This window comes from Taudactylus pleione, unplaced genomic scaffold (genome assembly GCF_031769625.1).
Source record: "Taudactylus pleione unplaced genomic scaffold, aTauple2 ptg001003l, whole genome shotgun sequence".
In the NCBI taxonomy this organism is placed as follows: domain Eukaryota; kingdom Metazoa; phylum Chordata; class Amphibia; order Anura; family Myobatrachidae; genus Taudactylus; species Taudactylus pleione.
The window spans coordinates 349787-375283 of NW_028285404.1; the positions used below are offsets into that span (position 1 = coordinate 349787).

The following is a 25497-nucleotide window of genomic DNA, read 5'->3' on the forward strand; positions in this document are numbered from 1 at the left end:
CAGTGTGAACCAATCCTAGCTGACAGTATAGAATCTGTAACTTCCTAGCATGTGAGTGACAGTATTGCAGTCATTCACCTTTCCCTGTCCAGTTTCCCAATATCATGATCATTTCTGATGTAATGTATTTGTAGGTCATCTCAACACTCCCGTTGCCAACTGAGATGCCATTGCTGCTGCTATTCTTCTCCCCCTCACTTCTTCAGCTCTCTCATTGGAATTCCTCTTCCACCAAGAAATGGAGATTTCATCAGCCTCGTCTTCTCCCATCTCTGCTCCAAACTATCCAACTGGCTCTTCTACTCTGTGATCGCAATTTCCTTTGACTCAACCTGTCCCGTCTCTAGACACCACCTTACATAGAGCTATTTTTCTTGACCTTGCCATGCTTTCTTCCCTTTTTCTATCTGTAGAATTTATTGCCTTCTCTGTCTTCTTCCAAAAACACTCACCTATATCTTAAGACACCTGTGCTCCTGCCACCATCTTTGGCCAACAACACTTAGAACACCAGATCTCACACGCCATGCTGTCCTATTACCTGCAAAAGTGCTTCTACATTGGTGGATTGCTGCTGCAGGAAATATTGTGTATTATTAGTGCTGGCTTTATATACTGTAGGGTCACTCTTTTGTTGTACAGCCCTACACTCGCTCTCTCAGTACTTTCTCATTCCTGTACAGTTTTCAGAAACTAGTTTCCTCTTTGCCACATTCATGTCCCTCTGTCACCTAACAGTCCATGAGTCTTGGCATCTACTCCCCCTTACCCCAGCTCACATGTTAGTCTGCCTTCCCCACTCACCTCTAGCTTAGTAGTGGTAATTCCATAAGAAACTAAGGCCCTCATTCAGAGCCGTACGCTCTGAGCAGAGCGCACGCTCTGAATGAGGGCCGGGCTCCATTTTCATGGAGCGTCCTCCTGGACGCTCGTATAGCTGTGGGTCACCACCCACAGGCTATACGAGCGTGCATTGTAATGGCCGCGATGGTCGAGACCATCGCGACCATCGAAATTGCGAGTCGGAGCCTGCGGTTGAGGTTTTCAACCGCAAGCTCCGGAGTGATTTTGGCTCTATCAGAGCCAAAATCACTCCCACTGACATCACTAGTGATGTCAGTGGGCCGGCTTCTGACGGGAGGCGTTCCCGTGGGAACGCCCCCGTCAGGAAGGCACGCCCCCGGCACGCCCACCAAAGGGGGCGTGCTGTCAATCAACATTGACAGCACGCCCCCTTTGATCGGACACAACGAGCGAAGGACTTTCCTTCGCTCGTCGCGTCTGGCGCATGCGCACGACGGAGCTCCCTCCGTCGTGCGCATGCTCAGTCCATAACATCGACCCACTTGCGAGCGGACAGCCGCTCGCGAGTGGGTCTGAATCAGGCCCTAAGACCATTGGTCTTTATGATCCGATCATCTCACTGTTATATACTAATGTTAATGTCTACAGTAGCCAAACACTTGTCATACAGGAATCACTGTCACCTAGAAGACGTGATCCCTCCAGACCAGTCAGAATATAATAACACAAATTACTGCCAAAGATCACAGTCACAGCTTAAGGCCTCTGTACGTGATACACTGGTGGGACCTTGGCTCACTCTATTGTATACAATTACTATATGTTACACCATGGCAACTGCCTATACTGGCACTTTTATATTCAGCCTTGGTAGCGGCACATGTCACGGCTGACTCAGACATTGTGGGGCTGATTCACAGGTGGGTGCAGACAGTCACCCATCTGAGACTATATGCAAATGTCGCTACCAGGTACTTAACTGGTGTATATCTATCCATGTGACTGTGCAATGACTGAGGTGCCCACTTTCAGCATCTATATACACACTGTAATACTCCCTGGTGTATATCTGTCCATGTGTGACTGTGCAAGGACTGAGGTGCCCACATTCAGCATCTGTATACACACTGTAATGTAATACTCCCTGGTGTATATCTGTCCATGTGTGACTGTGCAAGGACTGAGGATCCCACTTTCAGCATCTGTATACACACTGTAATACTCCCTGGTGTATATCTGTCCATGTGTGACTGTGCAAGGACTGAGGATCCCACTTTCAGCATCTGTATACACACTGTAATACTCCCTGGTGTATATCTGTCCATGTGACTGTGCAAGGACTGAGGTGCCCACTTTCAGCATCTGTATACACACTGTAATACTCCCTAGGTCATTTTTAGATCCCACCATCGGTCTCCCCATCCAAACGTGTACCAGCCCTATGACCGGTGCAGATTGATCCTCCAATGAGATTTGAGCATCTATGGATGCAAATACTTCAGCAACACAACCGCAGTACTTCCATAAGAGGAACCATCTCTGTGCATCTGTTTATACATCTTCCAGTCACCGCCCAGGAAACCCCAGCACGTTCCAAGACATTTCTCATATTGCGCATCTCAATCACAGCTGTTCCTTAGTGCGTACACTATAATACATGGGCGTGTGGCTCTGAATCAGGCCGTGTGTGTGAGGAAAGGGGGACACATTAATTTATGATGACATGTTCCTATTTATAGAGTGAGGGTGAGATTCCAGCTTTTTCTGATCCTTTGTAATAATCTTTATTTGCTGACTAGAAACAGCTCCATCAATGGGCCAATCCCTGTGCCTGTACCTAAAGGGAAAAATAACAGTGTTTTTGGATTTCTGTAATTTGTGTGATATGTATGTGTGTGTTCAGTTGCACTCACCCAATGTATACCATAGTCACACCTTGGACAATATCTCACCACTGGTGACTGACACTGTAACAATGTGATGATACAGATATTTGGTCTGTCAGTTATTGATTGATGTGGTCCTCAGATTTCCAGGCACACACACTATTTATCCTGAGCTAGGACAGTCCTGTTAGAGACCGGGACCGGCGTACACAACTTCCTGGTTACCATGGCTGGAGACTATAAAGCTCTTACAGGCCTTAATATAAATATGAAAACATGGTTAAATTTTTTTACTATTTATTGACACTGTTAAAGGATATGAGGCTGTATTATAGTGCAGCAAATATACTGATGACCATTTAATGGAAATGTATAACTAATATCAATAAACCACTTGTACAGGTTGAACCAAGAAATATAATTGTTTTCCTATAATGAAATTCCTAAGAGTCATGATATACATAATAATAAAGACTTGTGTGTTACAGTTTGCATGTAGATTTTTTTTCATTTAAGATACCTTTTAATTCGTGTTAACATACAGTAAATCACATTCCTTTTTAGATAACGGTAAGATAAATTAACATAATTATTGCATCTTTCATAACTGTATAACTACTGTGTTATATGTATGTACATTACTATGTATAACTACTGTGGTGTATATGTATGTACATAACTGTATAGCTACTGTGGTGTATATGTATGTACATAAGTGTATAATGAGGATGTAATGGTTCCATGTGTTTGCGGTCATGGCAAGGGAGACTTATTATGTGTGGGAAGGGAAAAAAGAGGATAAAAGGAGAGTTATGGTAAAATGACCCTTGTTAACTCTCTTTTTTCGAAGCCCATAGGGTCCACAGGGAGACAATGGGGTGTAGGTGGGACTTGGTGGACCAGACACCAATAGCAAAGCTTTTCAATCCCAGCATGCTTCGGCCCTTCCTCCTATACCTCGCCTGCAGCCTGATGGCAACTCAGTTTTGCTAACAAGCCCAAGGCAGGAGCAGGACAGGAGAGAAGGACGACAGGTACACTGGAATCACACTCTCACACAGAAGGAAACAAGTGACCAAGAGAATAAACCCATAGAAGTCAGGACGGGTGCCCTGTGGACCCTATGGACTTCAAAGAAAAAGTTAACCAAGGTAAGTTTTACCATAACTTTCTTCAGGGTCCATACGGCTCCCCAGGGAGACATTGGGGTTGTCCCAAATCAGTTCAAGGGCAGGGATGCTCTTGAGAGGAGAACCTAGCACCCAAAGGAAGCATCCTAAGAATGTGAATGTATCAAAGGCATAGAACCTAAGAAAGGTGTGGACAGAGGACCATGTAGCCTCCTTGCATAGTTGTACAGCAGACGTGCCACATTGGGCTGCCCACGAGGGACCCACAGAGGCTAGAATGAGTAGATACTGAAGCAAGCACAGGAAGTCGAGTCTGTGTGTAAGCCTATGAGATAGTCATGCAAATTCATCTGGCCAAAGTCTGTTAGCTGGTCATCCCTTCTCATGGAATCTATAGAGGATGAAGAGGGAGTCAGATATCCTGATGGAACTAGTATGGTCCATGTAGATCTTCAGAGCACAGACCACATCCAAAGAGGCCTCACCATAAGAGAGGTCAGTTGATTGAAAGGCTGGAAACACAATTTCCTCATTAAGGTGGAAATGAGAAAACACCCTTGGAAGGAAGCTAGGGTGCGTTCTAAGAACAGCCCTGTCTGCATGAAAGATTAGAAATGGGGAGAGACAGGAAAGTACCCCTAAATCAGATACCCTACAGGCAGATGCTATAGCCAGAAGAAACAGTCTTCGCAGTGAGCCATTTGACATCTACTGAATCCAGGGGTTCGAATGGAGGTTCCTCAAGTGCATGGAGAACCACTGACACCCCACGGAGCCACAGGAGGGACAAAGGGGGATTGTATACGTAGAACATCTTGCAGGAAGGTGTGAACAATCTGGTAGAGGAGCAATTATGAGCTGGAACCAGATTGAGAGCAGAGGTGTGCACTTTCAGAGATGCTAGGCGGATTCCAAGATCCAGTCCAGCCTGAAGAAAGGCAAGTATCTAGAAACGTTAAAATCTTGAGGGTCTTAGTTTCTAGGAGTACACCACTGGAAATATGCCATATACGGTGATAAATTCTGTCCGAGGCCAGTTCACGTGCCCTGAGCATGGTCTGGACCACAGAGCTAGAAAATCCCTTAGCCCTTAGGATGGATGTCTCAAGAGCCAAGCCATTGAAGACAGGTGGGCCATGCAGACAGGGACCCTAAGACAACAGGTCCAGTCATAGAGGAAGTTGAAGAAGAATGTCTATGGACAGACTTTGAAGGTTAGAATACCAATGGCATCTGGGCCACACCGGAGCTACCAACAGGACTGTGCCTCCTACCTGTTTGAACTTCTGAAGAATCCGAAGAAGGGATATTGGAGGGAATAGGTACAGCAAATGCAAGTCCACTTCACAGATAATGCGTCCACAAAGGTCGCATTGTGATCCCTCTTCCTGGCTCCATACAAGAAGTTTGTGGTTGTGTCTTGAAGCCATGAGGTCCACATTCGGTAGACCCCATTTGTCCACCAGGAGTTAAGACTTCTGGATGTAGAGACCACTCCTGCATGCATATCATGACGGCTGAGGAAATTTGCTTCCCAATTGAGAATTCCTGGGATGAACACTGCAAAGATAGCTGGGAGGTTGTAGAAGGTGGATTCCAACATGTGTGATCACTAAGGGTAAATGATTACACTAATCAAGCACATAGCTGCTGGTTTGAAAAGGGTCTCTAATGAGTTATATGCCACTCTTTGAAAAAGCCACCATCGTTGGTGCGAAACGCATCAGGGATATCTGTGCACCCTAAGATCAAGTCTGTGACACCTGTATGTGTGCTGCTGCTGCCGGAAGCTCTGGATGCTTATTTGCTTTTGCCAGACGTGATCCGCACAAGGAGGGTTTGAGGCAGAGATTACATTGCTGCCCCCTAAGTATACTCTTACTGGACAGTTACGAGCTGGGAAGGTCCCCTGTTTAGAGTTTAGACATTTTCCTTCCCCGGATATATTCCTCCCTCAAACTGTGTTAGAGGGAATGGGTGGATCACGCAAAGAGGAGACATACTAATTACATCAACACAGGTCCCTTAATACGGATTATTCGGAGATACATGTCGGACATTTGTCCTTAATCAATTGCAGCCAGAATCCACGTAAACTCTAAAAACTCTACTATCCAAAGGAAAGGACATTTTTTTAATATTGCTAAGACTTTTTCAGTGTGGGCACAGTGATCATTTGCCATTATATATTTTTTTTATTAATTTTTTTTAAATACATTTTTATGCATATCCACCTCCTACATCCTGTATTAATAATATTTTGTCGAAACTGGATTATTGGCTGAGACAAGATCAGTTTAAAATTGAATCGCAGCGACGCCATTTTGCGAAATGGCCGCCTAAGCGCCATTTTAGATAAACTCACACTTTAGTACATGTGGTGATAATACTATTAACATCATGCGAATGCATTTGTGACCATCGCCATAAGTTAGGGCGATTCACCAAAAGCCTATTTCATGACTTTACGTATTATAAAGGATATATTTCAGAAATGGCTTTACAGTATGTCAAAATTGGATTGCATTAGATGAATAGAGCAGATGGCCACGTGACAACTAGCCGGTGTGGATAAGCTTCCTGGATAGTGTCTGTTCTCACTACAGGTGGCCTGGCTCGAATACACACCTTACATTAGCAAGCTTCCTGCAATGAAATGACTTCAAAGACTAGAGTGTTATCTTAGGTCTGTCTCTTGTAGCTGGGCTATTTCCATTCACACAAGAGACTGGGAGAATAAAGAGTTTTTCTTTTGAAGCCTGGGAAAGGTGGGGGCCTGCTAACGGGGCATGTGGAACTATCAGGCTCAGCATGTCACATTGCTAGATGTTCACTTAGTGAGATTTAAGTGCATCATTTCCCATACACACATTACTATGCACAATTGCGCTGTTAACTAGTCGCATACTAGCGAATGCATAGGACTTTGTATGCGCACGCATCTGCCGCAAGTTAACTAGCGTCCTTATATCAAACCCCAAATACTCACACATTACATATTCACACATAAGGTTTAATAAGCTTTAAAGTATAAGATTTAAGTTGGTTCAGTTAGTTTAAATGCTGTGAAATAAAGATATTTGATAACTAAGGTTTTATACATGCTAAGAGAGCCGTGTTTGGTTTCGTACTGATGCATACTCTTTCAACAGAATTCCGGTACTATTGTTGTGGAGATCGCATCATGCATTCTCAACTTATGGACCGCAGAGACTACAAGCAACAAAATGTATATTTTATGAACAACTGTTAGGATGCAGCATGGGGGCGGGAGGGAAGAGACCCCCAGTTGTTAGAGGCTGGGTGGGTCTATTTGAACCAGCCTGTTAAATGCTCTGTAACAGATGCTTCTCCCCTGGGAACCAATGATATCAGCAACAAACTTCTCTATTGTCCTGTCTATTCTGGGGGGGTATAAACGTGTGCTCAAACACTGGGTCTTAGTCTTCATGCTGAATGCTGACGGACGAGGGGGATATCTAACATCTGGACCAGAGGCGCTGCGTATGTATACTGTACTTGGGTCTGTATAATTCCTTTGCGCTAAATTGTACACAGATCATAGCGTGTAACTGACTGTACTTTTACTTGAATAATACTTTGTGCTTTGGAACCACATGTTCTGAGTCTGGAGTCTCTATTTATTGTATGACTGCGTACGCAAATTAGCGTCATCCTTAGAGGTTTATAGGAAGGATTTTAGAAGATACAGGCAGGGTTATATAGAGGTTCAAATATAGCGTCCTTAATTTGGATCCTGAGGTTATATTGTTTTTTAAACTACTAATTGTTATACATCAATCTCCCAATAATATGGATATGTGCCATTTTAGATTATTGACCGATCAATGAAATTTATTCGAGTGTATTTGTGATAATAAATGTGTTTTATTTATTTAGAAATTTTTGATACTTTCTGTACTAGTTTATCAATTAGTGCAAGGGTTTTTTTCTGTTGTTACATGTTGGTAAGTGTCCTCAATGTCCAGAGACACCATAAAGTCCCCAGGCTCCAGAGCCAGGACAATAGAGCGGAGGATTTCCATACAACACCTGGGCACCCTGATAAACTTGTTCAGAGACTTGTGAGAGGATAGGCCGATGAGACCTGTTGAGCTTCTGCACCAAGAAAATGGTAGAATAATAGCCCTGTGAGGGGTACAGAATTATTACTCCTGAGAGCAGTAAGGACTGAATGGCCTTATGGAGCAGCAGGGCCCTACTTCGGTCAGATAGAGGTCCTGTGCAAAAGAACTGCTTGGAGGGTCGCCTCAGGAAGGAGAAAGCGTATCCGTGGGTGATCATTTTTCTCTTACCCAGGCATCTAATGTGGTCTAAAGCCAGAACTAGGCGAATTGAAGAAGTTGGCCTCCCACCCTGGGAGCCCCCAGGGAGAGGCCCATCTTGTTAGTCTGGTGGCTTGTTTTCAGATTTGGTAGGTGGACGTCTAGTAGCCCAGGTCTGTTTGGTCCTAGGCTTGGAGGCCTTAGTTGATGCCTAATGCCTTGGAATGGACTGACCTTTTAGCTTTTCCTTGAGGATGAAAGTATGACATCTGAGGCTTCGCATTATATATAGAGGGCAGGACTGCCATCTTGGAAGCTGCTAAGGTAGTCACAATTTTGTGCCAAACAGAATATCCCCACAATAAGGCAGAGACTCCAATGGCTTTTTAGAGTCCGAATCTGCCTTCCATGAGCGGAGCCAAACAATACGTCGGGCTACCATAGAAGTGACAGATGCCTTGAAAGCTAGGTGAGCTGTAGCCAGAGCTGTTTTACCTAAATAGGAGGCTGCATCTCTAATGTGAAATATGTAAGACAGCTGTTTCCTCAAAGCTTCAGAGAGAAATGTGTATTCTAGGGCCAACTCAATGGCTTTTGCCACCCAGGCCGTAGCCCTGGAGCCAAACAATACGTCGGGCTACCATAGAAGTGACAGATGCCTTGAAAGCTAGGTGAGCCGTAGCCAGAGCTGTTTTACCTAAATAGGAGGCTGCATCTCTAATGTGAGATATGTAAGACAGCTGTTTCCTCAAAGCTTCAGAGAGAAATGTGTATTCTAGGGCCAACTCTCAATGGCTTTTGCCACCCAGGCCGTAGCCCTGGCAGGACAAGTAATAGCTCCTGTAAGAGAGTATATAGTTTATAAACCAGCTTCAATCCTTCTATCCGTAGTCTCCTATATGGAGGTTGTAATATGGATAGGTAAGGTAGCATTCTTGACCAGACGTCATGTGGGAATCCACTGATAGGGGAACTTCCCATTTAGTGCAATCAGTAGCGGGAAGAGATTAAAAGGAACCTAAATGTTTAGGCAACTGAAATCTTTTACTGGGCATATTCCATGCCTCACTCATATGATCAGATAGCTGATCAGAGTGGGGAAACTCTGGTAAAACTACCTTTTGTCATTTAAAGAGTGGCTGTTTTGCATTAGGAGCAGGTTCTGTCTCTTCTATTTGGAGAATAGATTTTACAGCTCTCACAAGTGCAGGTGTATTCAATTTAGAGGGGGGTTCCTCATCTCCCAAGGGGAACAAAGAGTTAACAAAGGAATGTTATACCATAACTCTAATTTTCTTCAGGGTCCACAGTAAATAACTAAGTTATAGACGGAAGACCAAGTGGCTGCCTTGCACAGCTGTTCAGCCATGGTGCCATGTCTAACCGCCCATAATAGTCCCATAGTTGAATGTGCTGTCACCTTGTTGGGACAGGGAGCTCAGCCTGTGTATTGACCCGAGAAATAGTCATACACAGCCAGCGAGCCAAAGTCTGTTTGTTTGCTGGCCAGTCTCATTTGTGAAATCCATATAACACAAAGAGCGAATCCGATTTCCTGATGGATCTGGTACTATCCACGTAGATACGAAGGGCTCGAACCACATCCAAGGAAGCTTCACCTGTAGAAAAGTCTGAAGACTGAAAGGCTGGGACTACAATTTATATGGAAATGGGAAACCACCTCCAGAAGGTTACCCACCTTAGACATCTCTATTTTGATGAAAAATCAAATATGGAGAGCAACATGACAGTGCTGCCAAGTCATAAACTCTGCGAGCTGAAGAAATAGTGAGGGGAAAAAGTGTCTTCGCTGTCAGCCATCACAAGTCCAATGTATTCAAGGGTTCAAAGGAAGGAGATGGCAGTGCCCTGAGAACCAAGGATGATTAGCCAATGGAGACATTGGAGGGAGAAATGGAGGTTGCAGCTGAAGAACCCCCTGTAAGAATGTTCTAACATCCAGGCAAAGGGGCAATACTGGGTTGGAACCAAACTGACAATGCAAAAACCTGGACTCTCAAGGTAGCCAGGCGAAGACCTAAGTCTAATCCAGCCTGAAGAAAAGCAAGTACTCTTGAGACCTTGAAAACCTTTGGATCATATTTTCTGTGAAAACACCAAAGGAAAAATGAATGCCAAATTCTTTGATAGATGTGGGTGGAAGCAAGCTTCCTTGCCCTCAGCATCGTCTGGATCACAGAGGTAGAAAAACCCTTGGCCTTTAAGACGGAAGACTCAAGACCCATGCCGTCAAAGCCAGCCAAGGTAAATCCTGATATAGGCAGGGGCCCTGCACTAGCAGATCCAGCCGTAGAGGCAGTGGAAGTGGACTGTCTATTGATAGACCTGTCAGATCTGAAAACCAATGCCTCCTGGGCCAGGCAGGAGCTATTAGTATTAATCTGCTGCTTTCCTGCTTGAACTGTCTGATGACTCTTGTGAGGAGGGAGATTGGAGGAAACAGGTATGCCAACCTGAAGTCCCACCTCACCACCAGAGCGTCGACGAAGGCAGATGAGGGATCCCTTGTTCTGGACCTGTACCTGGGGACCTTGTGGTTGTGATGTGATGACATGAGGTCTACATCCAGTAATCCCCACTTGTCCACCAAGAGTTGAAAACATGTCTGGATGAAGAGCCCATTCTCTGGCGTGTATGTCCTGGTGACTTATAAAGTCTGCTTCCCAGTTGAGTACACCCGGGATGAATATTGCTGAGATTGTTGGAAGATGACATTCTGCCCACAGCAGAATCATTGCCACTTCCTTCATGGCTGCCAGACTTCGTGTGCCTCCTTGATGCTTGATGTAGGCCACTGCTGACGTGTTGTTGGACTGAACCTGGACAGGCCTGCCATGTAGGAGGTCCTGCGCCAGTATGAGCACTCTGTGCTCTGCACGAAGCTCCAAGATATTTATTGGTAGGTGACTTTCCAGAACCGTCCACCATCCCTGACAGGTGTGGTGACCTGTCACTGCTGCCCATCCTTGCAGACTTGCATCCGTGGTGAGAAGTACCCAACCTGGGACCCTTGTTTAAATGAGTCGTCTCCAGCCACCAGGCGAGGGTGAGCTGAACCTCTGGCGAGATGCGAATCATCTGAGACTTTATTCGATGATACTGAACATCCCAATGAGCCAGGATCCAAAGTTGCAGGGACCTGGAGTGGAACTGGGCATAAGCCACCATGTCGAAAGTGGATACCATGGAGCCCAGCATCTGCATTACCAAGTGAACTGACACTCTTTGCTTGCAGAGTAGACTGTACACACGAGATTGTAGTGCCACAATCTTGTCTTCTGGTAGAAGAATCCTCTGTCCCAGAGAGTCCAGCATCACCCCCAAGCTGAGTTGGAGAAAGAGAAGACTGTTTCCAATTGATTATCCAACCATGCTCTTGTAAACAGACAATGGTCATCTGCAGATGACTTTGTAACATCTCCTGAGATTGTGCTAATATCAGGAGGTTGTCCAGATATGGCAGTATCCTCACTCTTTGTCGTCTGAGATAAGTTTTCATGACTGCCACTATCTTGGTAAATACCCGAGGGGCTGTAGCTAGACTGAAGGGTAGAGTCTGAAATTGGTAATGTTGCTGATCTACCTCCGAAAAGCTTGGTGGGATCGTGCAATCAGAATATGCAGATATGCATCCTGTATGTCCAGTGAGACCATAAAATCTCCAGGCTCCATCACCAGCATAATTGACCACAGAGTTTCCATATGGAGTTTGGGCACCTTGATGAATCTGTCGAGAGACTTCAGATTTAAGATAGGGTGATGCAACCCTTTGAGTTTTTTAATCAAAAATAAATTTGAATAATAACCCTTTCCCTGTTGCGTCACAGGAACGGGGACTATGACTCCCGATTCCAGGAGGGCCCCAACAGACTCCCAGTAGGCCGAACTTCTGACAGGGTCTGAAGGAAGGGTTGTGCCAACAAACCTCTGAGGGGGATGCCTGAGGAACATGATGGCATAACCATGAGAGACCAGCTCTGGCACCCAGGAATCCATGGTTGCCAGGCCTGGGCGAACTGCAGAAGTCAGCCTCCAACCCTGAGATCCCCAGGGGGAGGCCTGCCCAGTCAGACCATGGGCTTACCATCTGGTTTAGAAGCAGGATGTTTGGTTGACCAAGATTTATTGGCCTGCGAATTCCTGTGGGAATGACTCTGTCTAGAGGAAAACTGTTTCTTTTTCCTACCCTGTGGGCGAAAGGACTGAGATGATGACTGCCTAAATTTAGGGGTAGTCGTAGATGGCAATTCATCTGACTTTGGTGTTGCCAGAGAAGTCATTATGTCATCCAGCTCTGATCCAAACAGTACTTTCCCTGCAAAAGGCAAAGACTCCAGAGCCTTCCAGGTTTTTAGCCAAAGGGATCTTCGAGCTGCCACCCAGTTTGCCGAAACCCTAGAGGCCAGGATACCTGCGTCATTGACTGCCTCCCCCATATACACAGCTGCTTCTCGCATCTGGCCGAGAAGAGACTGCAGCTTTATGGTCGCATCAGACATAGTATCTACCAGACATGAGCATCTATCATTGGGGGAACTTCCTATTGGTTACACACACCAAGTGGAAATGGGTACCGAGAGGTTATATTCCTTGTAGCATGGAAATGCTTACTAGGTTTACCCCATGCTTCCAGACATGAGATTCATCAGTTGCTCAGATTGAGGGAAATAATCCTTAGCCACCTTCTGACGTCTAAAGATCGGAGTCTTAGATGTCAGTGAAGCCTCCTCTTCCTCTATACTGAGGACAGATCTAACCGCTCTCACCAGAGAGGGGACATCCACAAAGGACTGATGGTCTTCTTCCACTGAGTAAGACCCAGAACTCTTGAGTATCAGAGTCTGATGAGGAGGCCGAGTCAGACTCCTTAGGCAATTACTGGTGTGAACCTCTTATGCCCCTGCTTTACCACCACTGGTTTCTCTACCTGCTGAGAGGCTGTAGATGGCAGTATACTCTGATTAGAGTGAGCAGCAGAATTAACCCAACGGGAATTCATGGGGGGCATATATATGGAAAGATGCAAATGCTGTGAACACCCCATAGCATGAGGCACCACAGCAGGAACCCGTGCTTCTGCGGCTTTATCCACTAAGTGTGACAAAACCTATGACCAGGAGACCATCCAGGGTGTCTCTAGTGCTGGTGCAGGTGTACCAGATAGCACAGGTAGCTGATAAGACAGGCCTGTCACAGGACTTACATGACCTAAGCACTGGGGGCTCAACCTTCTCACCTATACCTTTAGACATGACAAATGTATAAATGTATAAATGCAATGTGACTTTTATCAAAGAAAAACGATATGGACTCTGAATCAACTAGCCAGCCCCACCAGGGTAATTGTAGGATATAGAGAGCTATATACCAGACCCAAGGGAGAGGTATACAGGGAGACAGACCAAACCTCTGAGACCAACAGCTTCAGCAGTACACACACAAACGCTAACTGCGAGCGTTTCATACACGAGGTGGTCAGATATAGTAAACCAGACGTGAGAATCCGTAACCGGAAGTTTACATTTGGGGGGAGGAGCGGTCGGGGGAGCACCTATCTCCACTAGGCTGCGATTTTGATTGCCGGGTACGCTGACCTCACAGTAGTCAGACGTTGACTAGTGCGCTTTTAGTGCATCTTACTATCCATTCACGGCGACAGACGATATGGTCCTGGCCGCCTCAAGGAGGACACGTTACACAAGGCCTTCACCCACAGCCGCCTCCGATTCGTCTCTACACCAGAGGCTAGGACTACAGCGCGCAATTTCCCGTGAGGAATCGCTTACCTATGATCCGACTGCAGTCCAGACCTCAGCAAAAGCCGCTAGCTAAGCCACACCGAGGCCTGCCTAAAACCTCAGGGCATAGAGTGGTACTGGTACTGGCGGAGGTAGAAGGCACATGCATCATTATTGGTACCTGGCACCGCTAAAGCTAAGCTAAATCATAAAAGACAAAAGCTTGGGACTGCCTAGGCAGTCCCGCTGTATAACAGAGCAGTGTATATAGGGAGGAGGACCAGTGCATGCTGGGAGCTCCAAAGCTGTAGCTGTTTGGTGCATTGGATCGTTCCAACTACATACACCAAGGTAGTTCCTGTGGACCCTATGGACCCTGAAGAAGAAAAGCTGGATAAGATGGTCAGAGCACTGATCTGGTGCAGCAACATATGGCTGAGGAGGTCAGAAGCCAATTCCTGCACCTGTAACTAGGAGGCTTAGGTGGTTAGTAAATCATTCCGAGACCCGTAACGACTTGCTAAGTGAACCATTCTAGAACACAGAATGGCTGGCTAACATATTAATTGAATCATTCCTTCATGAGTCGGCTGGCTAAGGTCAGAATACCATTTTGGCACCCATAATGGCTGGCTAAGGTAGTCAGAGCACCGTTTTGTGGCCATAACGGTTGGCTAAGATGGTCAGAGACCTACCCAGCATCAGAATAGCTAAGGGTCAGAGCACTGTTCCAGCAACAAAATGGCTAGCTAAGATGGTCAGAACACTGTTCTGCTACCGTAAGAGCTAAAATGGTCAGAGCAAAACCACTAAGGTGGCCAGAGAACCATTCCGGCACCCAAACAGCTGGCTAAGGTGGTAAATTAACTTTTCCAGAACCCAGTATGAGTTGCTAATGTACACAGTGAACTATTCCAGTACCCGCTTGTCACGACCAGCCGGCCGATTCTCCAGATACCTCAATCTTAGAATTGCCACCAGTGATTTATGGTTACATCAGCACATGCGGCTAATCTAACACGGTACTGCCACCACCAACGAAGTTCACGGGAGTCGTTAGGTTCTCCCCTTAAATCTCAATATTGCACACTCACTTACATATAGGTATGTAGCTTTGACCTCACAGGCTCGTGAATTCGTCAAGGACACGGACAATACACTGGATTAAGAATATTTAATCCGAAAAATATTTCCAAGGTTATTGATTACAGAAAAAGGTAGTACAACTATGGACAATACAAATAAATCACAAATAAGTTTCAGAAAATAAAAGGAATTAAAATGATAGAAAACCCAGAGTCTTTACACTTCTTACACCCTGTTGTGAAGGAGACACATGAAGCATCGGGTCCAGGCCAGTCGTCAGGACTCTCCTTAGGCACAAGAACCCTTATCATTGAGGGAGAAGCACAGTTATACCCTCACAGCTGCACTAGCCCCCACCTTTGGGGTTTTTAACTTTTTCCTTGCTGTACACTGGACATAAAGAAATCGGACACCCTTTCCACATAATTGTCTATAGGAAGTAGGGGTCTTGAGACAGGGTGGATGGGATCTTAGAAACCAGTAAGCAGGTAACATACCATACATTCCTGTCATCTCCCTCCTAAAGGAGTTTATATCCCTTGACCAGGTCTGACCATCTTCATTAAGGATGTATCTCTCCCCAAACTCTATGGCCTGTAGAGATAAGAGATGGTTATCTGGATGCCTGGTTCCAGGGAGACAAATCTCCCCCAAGCCTTGTATTCCTACAGGTCAAATACAGGACACCGCCTGAAAACCATTTTGATACACACATATATATATATATATATTTACATTCACATGACATCATTCCTGGCGATTATTCTTGAGATAAACGCCACACCGCTGGTTACGGTGGTCAGTGCACCATTCCGGCACCAGGAACTGGCTACCTAAGATGTTAGTAAATCATTCCAGCACCAATAATGGCGTGCTAAGTTGGTCATTGAAGCATTCCGGCCCCTAGATCGGCTGGCTAAGTTGGTCTAAATACCATTCAGACACCCTAAATGGCTAGCCAAGGAGGTCAGAGAACCGTTCCAGAATGGCTGACTATGTTGGCAATTGATAAGATTATGGCAGTAATGGTGACACTTTTTTGTCGAAAGGGGTGATGGTTATTCCATACCTGGACAACCTGCTGATAAACATGAAGTCCATCCCATTTCTCCAGTCCCATATCCAATTCACAATAGAGACCCTGGAGCACATGGCTCGGTGATGAATTACCTCAAGTCCCACAAGAGTTCAAGGTGAAATAACTTTTATATGCCAAGGTCACCAAGGGTACTCTACAGTGCTTACCCTTAAAGATGGATGATGTCACAAAACCCCTCACATGGCATGGTTAATGTGCTCATCGGGTCCCTTCCGCATTGACGGCACCATTCCACTTCTCTATAGGGGCAGGCACATCATACTTTCGTGGTTTTAGTCTCATGCTGCGTACACGCAGCGATTTTGCTGGCAGATTTGAAATCGTTCACTGATTGTTCAGTTTTTGGCCCCTGCCAACCGCTGAACGATTAGCGATGCGTGGGCACGTATGGGCGATAGTGATATCGCCCATCGTCCCTGCATGCTTGACAACCTGCTCGATATCGAGCAGATTATGCTATAGGGACCCGCGATTCGTGATTTTGGGTGGCATGTTGGTGGTGTGTTGGATGATCTGTATAGATTATCCAACACACCAGGCACAGTGCGGAGTGATCAGCCAGTGATATCGCATCGTTGGCTGATCGCTTCGTGTGTACGGAGCATAAGAGTCATGTAACTGCTGACATCACAGAGCCAGGCTGTTCAAACAAGCTATTCCAATTTAAACTCCAAAATGGCTGCAGGAAGCTGCCAGGTACTCGGCTCACAACGGTGCTCCAGCTACTTTGTGACTTATGATTGTGTATGTTCAAGTGTGTGATCCTGCTAGTTCCCGACTACTCTCTGCATTACAACTGTAACCTCGGTTTATGACTATTTATGATTCCATTATCCCTGTGGCTTACCCATTAACTCCAGTGTACCAAACCCCAGACAGGAGCAGCAACAGCTCAGCCGTGAAGCTGTCAGCTACACGAGGTCATCACAAAACAGGACCACCAAGTGTCGAAAAGCGTAGGGTATAGAATTGCCTGTACCTGGTTGCAATACTACGGAATTCCAAACCGCCTCTGCATAAGAACTGCTCATTGAAAGATGTATTGGGTTTACACGGCCCAGAATCTGTGCACAAGCCTAAGATCACCATGCGCTATGCCAAACGTTTCCCTTGGGTTAGAGGTCACCACTTTTAGCCTCGAAAGCAGTGAAAACTCGTTCTCTGGAGTGTAATCACGCTTCACCATCTGGCATTATGATGGACAAATCTGGTTTTAGTAGATGCCAGGAAAATGCTTCCCGCACTAATGCATACTGTCATCTGTGCAACTTAGTAGAGGAGCTATCATTTTGTTTCATGATTTTCAATGACATTTAAGAGTCTGCTCCCACCTTTGTGGCAACAGTTTAGGGAACCACGTTCCGGCAGCTCAGATCTTTATCCTCCTGTCGTGCTAGGTTAGGGACTGTCCCATCTCCCTAGCAGACAGCCGTTAGGACATGCACTCCGGATCTCACTGTGAATGCATGTTGGAGACGGGACAGACCCTAGCAGATTATTATATATTAATATTCTGCTATAAATACAGGATAAAACATATTAACTTTGCTAATTGGATGTGTAGTAGTTATTGTCATTTTTTAATTTATTTTTACTCCCATCAGATGGACTCAATAGCAGGAATACCTCTGAGGAACATCTCATCTTATCTCCAGGGTGTGAAACAGAAGATAATGACATCACAGGAGATTCTCCAAGAGAAATTTAGCACTTATGGTATCTTGATGGACGTCAGAATACCGGCGTTGGCATCCCAGCTGCCGGGATCTCGAACGTTCGGACGGCGGTCAGTATATGCGCTTAGCCGGGGATGGGGAGGTTAGGATTAGGCACCCCTGGGGGGAGATTAGGGTTAAGGTGCATACACATAGTACGATCTGTACCACCAACGACATGAAAGATATCTATCAGTGAGTCATCCTGCCACATCTCTGAACAGGCAAAGTTGACGATATCGTCCAAGTTGGCCTGCATGCATGGACGATGAAAGATATCTTTATCGTCCATGCGGGAACACGCATCGTTGGTCATTGACAGGTTGGTAAGTACATAAAAAGGAATGATATGAACGATAATGATATCGTTATCATTCATATCCTTTAGTTTTATCGCTCCGTGTGTACGCACCTTTAGGCACCACCCGGTGGAGTTAGGCTACATGGACGGGGGAGGATAGTGTTAGTCACCCCCCCGGGAGGCTTAACTTTAGGGTGCAGGAAGAGGGGGTTAGGCACCATTGGGGGGTGGTTAGAGTTTGGCCCCCCCCGGGGAGGGTTAGGCTATGGGGAGGGGAGGGTTAGGCACCACCAGGGGAAGGTTATGGTTAGGCACCCCCTCGGGAGGGTTAGGTTTAGTGTGTGGGGAGGGGGGGTTAGGCACCATCAGGGGGAGGTTAGGGTTAGGCACCCCCAGTTGAGGTTAGGGTTAGACACCACTAAGGGAGGGTTAGGAGGTATAGGGGAGGGTTAGGGTACTTATCTGCCCCTGTCGCAATTCTCCACCCTTCAGGCTTTCACCGTTGGTATTTGAACGGGCGGCTGAAATCAGCCGCTGGCATCTCATACCGATTCCCACATAGATGACAGACCTTTTTATTGTTTTGAGTAGAGAAATGTGTTACACGCAAATCACCTCTTGTCCGTCACCTGAGAACTCACGCCGGTGATACGCCATTTTTGTGCTATGCATCTGTTAAATTTACCCCTATGACCCATGATTTTATCTGTGTGTATAACTGTCTTTCTGCCAACTCCTCCTGAGCCTTCCTTATTACATAACATAAATAAAGGTAGATAGAATCTGTGACTTACAGTCAGGTCCATAAATATTGGGACATTGACAGAATTTTCATATTTTGTCCTCTATTCACCACCACAATGGCTTTGAAATGAAACAAACAAGATGTGATTTAACTGCAGACTTTCAGATTTAATTTGAGGGTAATTACATCCAAATCAGGTGAACGGTGTAGGAATTACAACGGTTTCTATATGTGCCTCCCACTTTTTAAGGAGCCAAAAGTGATGGGACAAACTAAACAATCCTAAATCTAACTTTCACTTTTTAATACTTTGTTGCAAATCCTTTGCAGGCAATTACAGCCTGAAGTCTGGAACGCATAGACATCACCAGACGCTGGGTTTCATCCCTGGTGATGCTCTGCCAGGCCTCTACTGCAAATGTCTTCAGTTCCTGCTTGTTCTTGGGGCATTTTCCCTTCAGTTTTGTCTTCATCAAATGAAATGCATGCTCAATCCAATCGGATTCAGGTCAGGGGATTGACTTGGCCATTGCATAACATTACACTTTTTAGCCTTAAAAAACTCTTTGGTTGCTTTTGCAGTATGCTTCGGGTCATTGTCCATCTGCGCTGTGAAGCGCCGTCCAATGAGTTCTGAAGCATTTGACTGAATATGAGCATATAATATTGCCCGAAACACTTCAGAATTCATTCTGCTGTTTTTGTCAGCAGTCACATAATCAATAAATACAAGGGGACCAGTTCCATTGGCAGCCATACATGCCCACGCCATGACACTACCACCACCATGCTTCACTGATGAGGTGCTATGTTTTGGATCATGAGCAGTTCCTTTCCTTCTCCATACTCTTCTCTTCCCATCACTCTGGTACAAGTTGATCTTTGTCTCATCTGTCCATGGGATGTTGTTCCAGAACTGTAATGCTTTTTTAGATGGTCTTCCTGTTTTTGAGGCTCACCAATGGTTTACATCTTGTGGTGAACCCTCTATATTCACTCTTGTGAAGTCTTCTCTTGATTGTTGACTTTGACACATATACACCTACCTCCTGGAGAGTGTTCTTGATTTGGCCAACTGTTGTGAAGGGGTTTTTCTTCACCAGGGAAATAATTCTTCTGTCATCCACCACAGTTGTTTTCCGTGGTCTTCCGGGTCTTTAAGTGTTGCTGAGCTCTCCGGTGCGTTCTTTCTTTTTAAGAATGTTCCAAACAGTTGATTTGGTTACACCTAATGTTTTTGCTATCTCTCTGATGGGTTTGTTATGATTTTTCAGCCTAATGATGGCTTGCTTCACTGATAGTGACAGCTCTTTGGATCTCATATTGAGAGTCGACAGCAACTGATTCCAAATGCAAATGCCACACCTAGAATCAACTCCAGACCTTTTAACTGCTTAATTGATAATGAAATAACGAGGGAATAGCCCACACCTGTCCATGAAATAGCTTTTGAGTTGATAGTCCCATTACTTTTGGCCCCTTAAAAAGTGGGAGGCACATATAGAAACCGTTGTAATTTCTACACCGTTCACCTGATTTGGATGTAATTACCCTCAAATTAAAACTGAAAGTCTGCAGTTAAAGCACATCTTGTTTGTTTCATTTCAAAGCCATTGTGGTGGTGAATAGAGGCCAAAATATGAAAATTCTGTCAATGTCCCAATATTTATGGACCTGATGTATGTACTATATGTTATATGAGCCTGTAACAGGTCATGATGGGGAGATATTTGCTGATAAAACCTATAGGACCAGCAAGTCTGCAAAGGCAGTTTTCTACCCTGTGTTGCTCATGGCCCAAAATTAGGAAGACATGATACCGTGCCCCTGAGGAGGTGCACTAAGGGCCTGATTTACTAAGGATCGCAACTGTAACAGTGATTGTTGCGTGCTGTGCATGTGTATGTATCGCAGTGCACTAAGGCATCACTGTGATCACGTAGACCACGCAGAGCCATCGCAGAGTGAGTGACAGGCAGTGAGTGTTTGGGGGCGGTGATGGGGGAGTGGTCAGAGAAACGCAGCTATACACGTTGTGTTACACATACATCTATCCTCCAAACTATACACGTTGTGTTACACATACATCTATCCTCCAAGTGCTACACGTTGTGTTACACATACATCTATCCTCCAAGCTATACACGTTGTGTTACACATACATCTATCCTCCAAGCTCATACACGTTGTCTTACACATACATCTATCCTCCAAGCTATACACGTTGTGTTACACATACATCTATCCTCCAAACTATACACGTTGTGTTACACATACATCTATCCTCCAAGCTATACACGGTGTGTTACACATACATCTATCCTCCAAGCGATACAAGTTGTGTTACACATACATCTATCCTCCAAGCCATATACGTTGTGTTACACATACATCTATCCTCCAAGCTATATATGTTGTGTTACACATACATCTATCCTCCAAGCTATATATGTTGTGTTACACATACATCTATCCTCCAAGCCATACACGGTGTGTTACACATAATGAGTGAGCGCCATGTGACTTGATAGTACCGAGCATCTTTACGTGCAATTTTTGTCCTTTAAAATGCGCCTTATTTGCAAAGCGATGTGAAAAGGACACACAAGATTTTGCTGGTTAAACTGATTACTGCATGTGAAATGCTACATTACAGAGTCAGCGGCCGTGAGACTGTAACGTAGCATTTCTCATGCAGATACAGCCGCACACAGAATATAGGCATGCCGTGTATCATTTTACTCAGCATAAGCTGCTTGTGTGTCCAATTTGCTTTGCGAAATAAGACGAAGGGCTGTATAACGTACAAGGGGGCTAATTGTATGCGGACACATCTGTACATAGAGACTAAGGAGCTTATTCAGACCCAGTCGTTAGCTCTACAAGCTCGCAACTGGGTCGATGTTGCTCCAGTGTGCATGCGCGAGACCTGGCTAACGATGGGTGATCCGTCGTTAGGGGTCTCGTAGCAGACGGGGCGAGCTGTCGATGTTGAGTGACAGCTCGCTCCGTTTGCTGGGCGAGCTGGGGGCGTGCCCGGCCAAACGGAGGCGTTCCTGTCGGAGGAGGAAACGGGCGGCCCCACTGACATCATCAGTGGTGTCAGTGGGGAGCTTCCTGCTCAAACAGAGCAGGAAGCTCCCTGGGGCTTAAGGTTGATGAGACCCTACCTTAGGGTCTCGTTGTAAGCCCCGATGGTCACGTTGGTCTTGACCATCGCGACCATCACCCTTAGCGGTCGTTAGAGCTGTGGGTGTTAACCCACCGCCTAACGACCGACATGGAGGCGGCCGTTCAGGATGCAAGCGGCCGCCCTGTTTCAGAACGACCGCTTGCATCCTACGACCGCCTCTGAATGAGGCCCTAAATGAGGAGCAGACTGTTGCTGGGGATGTGTAGGATATTACAGTACAGTGGTCCCCAAATTTCCATGAATCACGGTGTACTAGAGTATCAGCATCTCTTCATGGCGCCCCCGAGACCAAAAGTTTATTATTGGGAAATGTATCACAAATGATTAAATGAAGAGTAATTGTGGTTACCTGTCATCCTTAGTCTCAGTTATGTGCTGGGGGACAGGGTCGCGCTCCTGTTTGTCCGTATATTTTATGATTGGCAGCCACTAGCTCTGGTCTAGCCTATCACATGGATCATTAATAATTCTATTTGCTCCGGCATCACCAACCCGTGGCCCTCCTGCAAGTGCCCCGTGGCAACCATTTTGGGAAACACTGCCATAGTAGTTATTCCCCAAATGGCCATGATAGCACAGTAATTTCCATTGGAATAAAAGGAGGATATAAAACAGATAAATTAAAAGATTAAATAGTAAAAAAAAAAAAAAGCTAACCCGTATCTATTCCATTGTCGCGCTGCCTCCTACCAGCCGCAGAGCCTCCCACAGAGTGCACGGACACCGCAGAGCATCAGATTCAATGCATTCTGTGGTCTCCTCTCTCACCATCAGTCACTGCATGGGTTACCCTGACCCCTGCCTAGTGCCTACCCTCAGAAGCTCCGCCCCATGCCTCACCAGTGCCTACCCTCAGAAGCTCCACCCCCATGCCTCACCAGTGCTTACCCTCAGAAGGTCCACCCCAATGCCTCACCAGTGCTCACCCTCAGAAGCTCCACCCCCATGCCTCACCAGTGCCTACCCTCAGAAGCTCCACCCCATGCCTCACCAGTGCTTACCCTCAGAAGCCGGGCTCTCTCCCCCATTCTATAACATGCGGCAACCTGATGACATCGTCAGGTTGGCCTGCATGTTAACCCGATGAACGATGATGACGAACGACCCGCGGGAACGAGCGTCGTCGTTATCGTTCATCATTTTTGTGTTAAAAATGGACGATAAAGTGGACGACTGAACGATAACGATATCGTTCAGTCGTCCACTTTAATCGCCCAGTGTATACGCACCATTAGAGTGACATATCGTACACATCATCTCATGCGCTACTGCTCACTCCCTCCCGCATACAGCTGCATGTGGCCATGACCGATATAGTGCGCGATCATACACACTATATCATTCAGTGTGTATGGCTGACCGACATATCATCCCGTCAGTCATGATACATATCGTTCTGATGTGTACCCGGTCTTAAAGGTCCTCCAGACAGATCTTCTAGTTTCTGGAGGAATCCCGGACGGGTGGTGAACCTACCCCAACTCCCTGCTGTAAGATGCCGAGAGCCACGATGACCTGAACATGGCACCACGTCCCCATTGGAGAGGGTCTCCCCCCTACAGGATTCCCCCAGAGGGGCTGTTACAGACGTCGCCATGTATGACACAGCTCCCTCCCTTACACATAACCGTGTCCCCTTCTCCTCCTGTATGTGCCGCAGTGACGCCGGTTTGTGTTACCACTTGGCCAACAGGAAAGTTTGTGTCTCTGCGTTACTACATAATAACCTATAATAAGAGAGAGAGACAGCGAGAGCTACAGCACATAACACATACATACATGCATGAGATGTGCTGTACTGTGGGGCTGCTCTGTACTCACTAACAGGAACATTCCCAATGATAACATATATGATGGCAGCTTAGGTGACAGCTGTGTATAACACAGAGACCTCTTATCACATCCTATCTCTGTCACATAGCTCCTGTTATTATTACACCAGGGGCAGCCAGCCCAGCTGCTGGGGAACTACACATCCCTGCATGCCCTGCCACACTACTGCTGTTATAGAGCATGCTGGGATGTGTAGTTCCTCAGCAGCTGGAGTGCCACAGGCCACCTGCCCCCTGGTATAGAGATCAGACAGACACTGACCACAACACAGATACATTACACACATCACCAGCAGGAGAGGATCATGGGTAATATTGTATTCTCATAACAGCCAATCAGCAGCCACACAGACATCTTATACAATGAATGCGGCAGAAGAGTTACTTATGATCACGTGATGTCGCCTGTGCAGGCGCCATTTTGTGTAAGACCGCTCATGTTTCACAGTGACTGATGGTCTTCAGGAAAATGTCCGTCATATGATCAAATATTTACTTGAAAATACACTACCTCTAGTTTTCAAATGTAAGCCCTCCTCCTCCATGTCTGAAAGCAAATATTCACAGCATACAACTTCCCCTACGACTCTAGACTACGACCCTGAGAGAGACCCCATCACCCAGACCACCAGGACCTGCATTTAGGAGCTCAGTATTATCAGGTGTAGTACCAGTATGACCTGTGTATAGTGATCAATGTATGTTTTTTCTGACCTGTGTATAGTGATCAGCGCGTGATCCGTGTGACCTGTGTATATGGATCAGCGTGTGGTACGTGTGACGTGTATAGTGATCAGTGTGTGTTATGTGTGACCTGTGTATAGTGATCAGCGTGTGGTACGTGTGACCTGTGTATAGTGATCAGCGTGTGGTACGTGTGACCTGTGTATAGTGATCAGTGTGTGTTATGTGTGACCTGTGTATAGTGATCAGCGTGTGGTATGTGTGACCTGTGTATAGTGATCAGCGTGTGGTATGTGTGACCTGTGTATAGTGATCAGTGTGTGTTATGTGTGACCTGTGTATAGTGATCAGCGTGTGGTATGTGTGACCTGTGTATAGTGATCAGCGTGTGGTATGTGTGACCTGTGTATAGTGATCAGCGTGTGGTACGTGTGACCTGTGTATAGTGATTAGTGTCTGGTACGTGTGACCTGTGTATAGTGATCAGCGTGTGGTACGTGTGACCCGTGTATAGTGATCAGCGTGTGGTACGTGTGACCCATGTATAGTGATTAGTGTACCCGCTAGTCTGTTTTAGCGGGTCGACTTACCCTGCTGTGTGTCCTCTTGCTTTGGCATTACCACCATGGATGGTACTTGGTTTTCCATGCTGAATGGAAAATAGGGGGAACCCCACGCCAATTTTCCCCAATTTTCCGTTACCAGACCAGGCTGCAAGGTTCAGGGCTTGTTATAGATTTAGGAAGGGACCTCACACCTTGTTTTTAATGTTTATCATTTACAAAGCTTTTAAACCTAAGCAACCTGCACAGATCAGAGTGATCTGTACAGTGCTGCTCCCAAAATCACCTCCCTCAGACAGGTCTGGTTACTTTTTTAGTTTTTGTAGTCGATTTTGAAAAAAATCTAATGATAATCAGCTACAAACACACCAAAATTGACCTTTAGTAAATATACACCTAAACGTGAGTTTACAT

At 45.9% G+C, this 25497-nt stretch overlaps 1 protein-coding gene across 1 annotated transcript in view; it reads left to right on the plus strand.

Annotated features, from left to right (window-relative positions):
• LOC148454343 (uncharacterized) overlaps positions 1-25497 on the plus strand; it is a 68253-nt gene that overhangs the window by 27821 nt on the left and 14935 nt on the right. Inside the window, 2 exon segments of the mRNA XM_088461012.1 lie at positions 135-306; positions 17655-17780. Of these exon segments, the coding sequence (XP_088317138.1) occupies positions 135-306; positions 17655-17780 (298 nt within the window).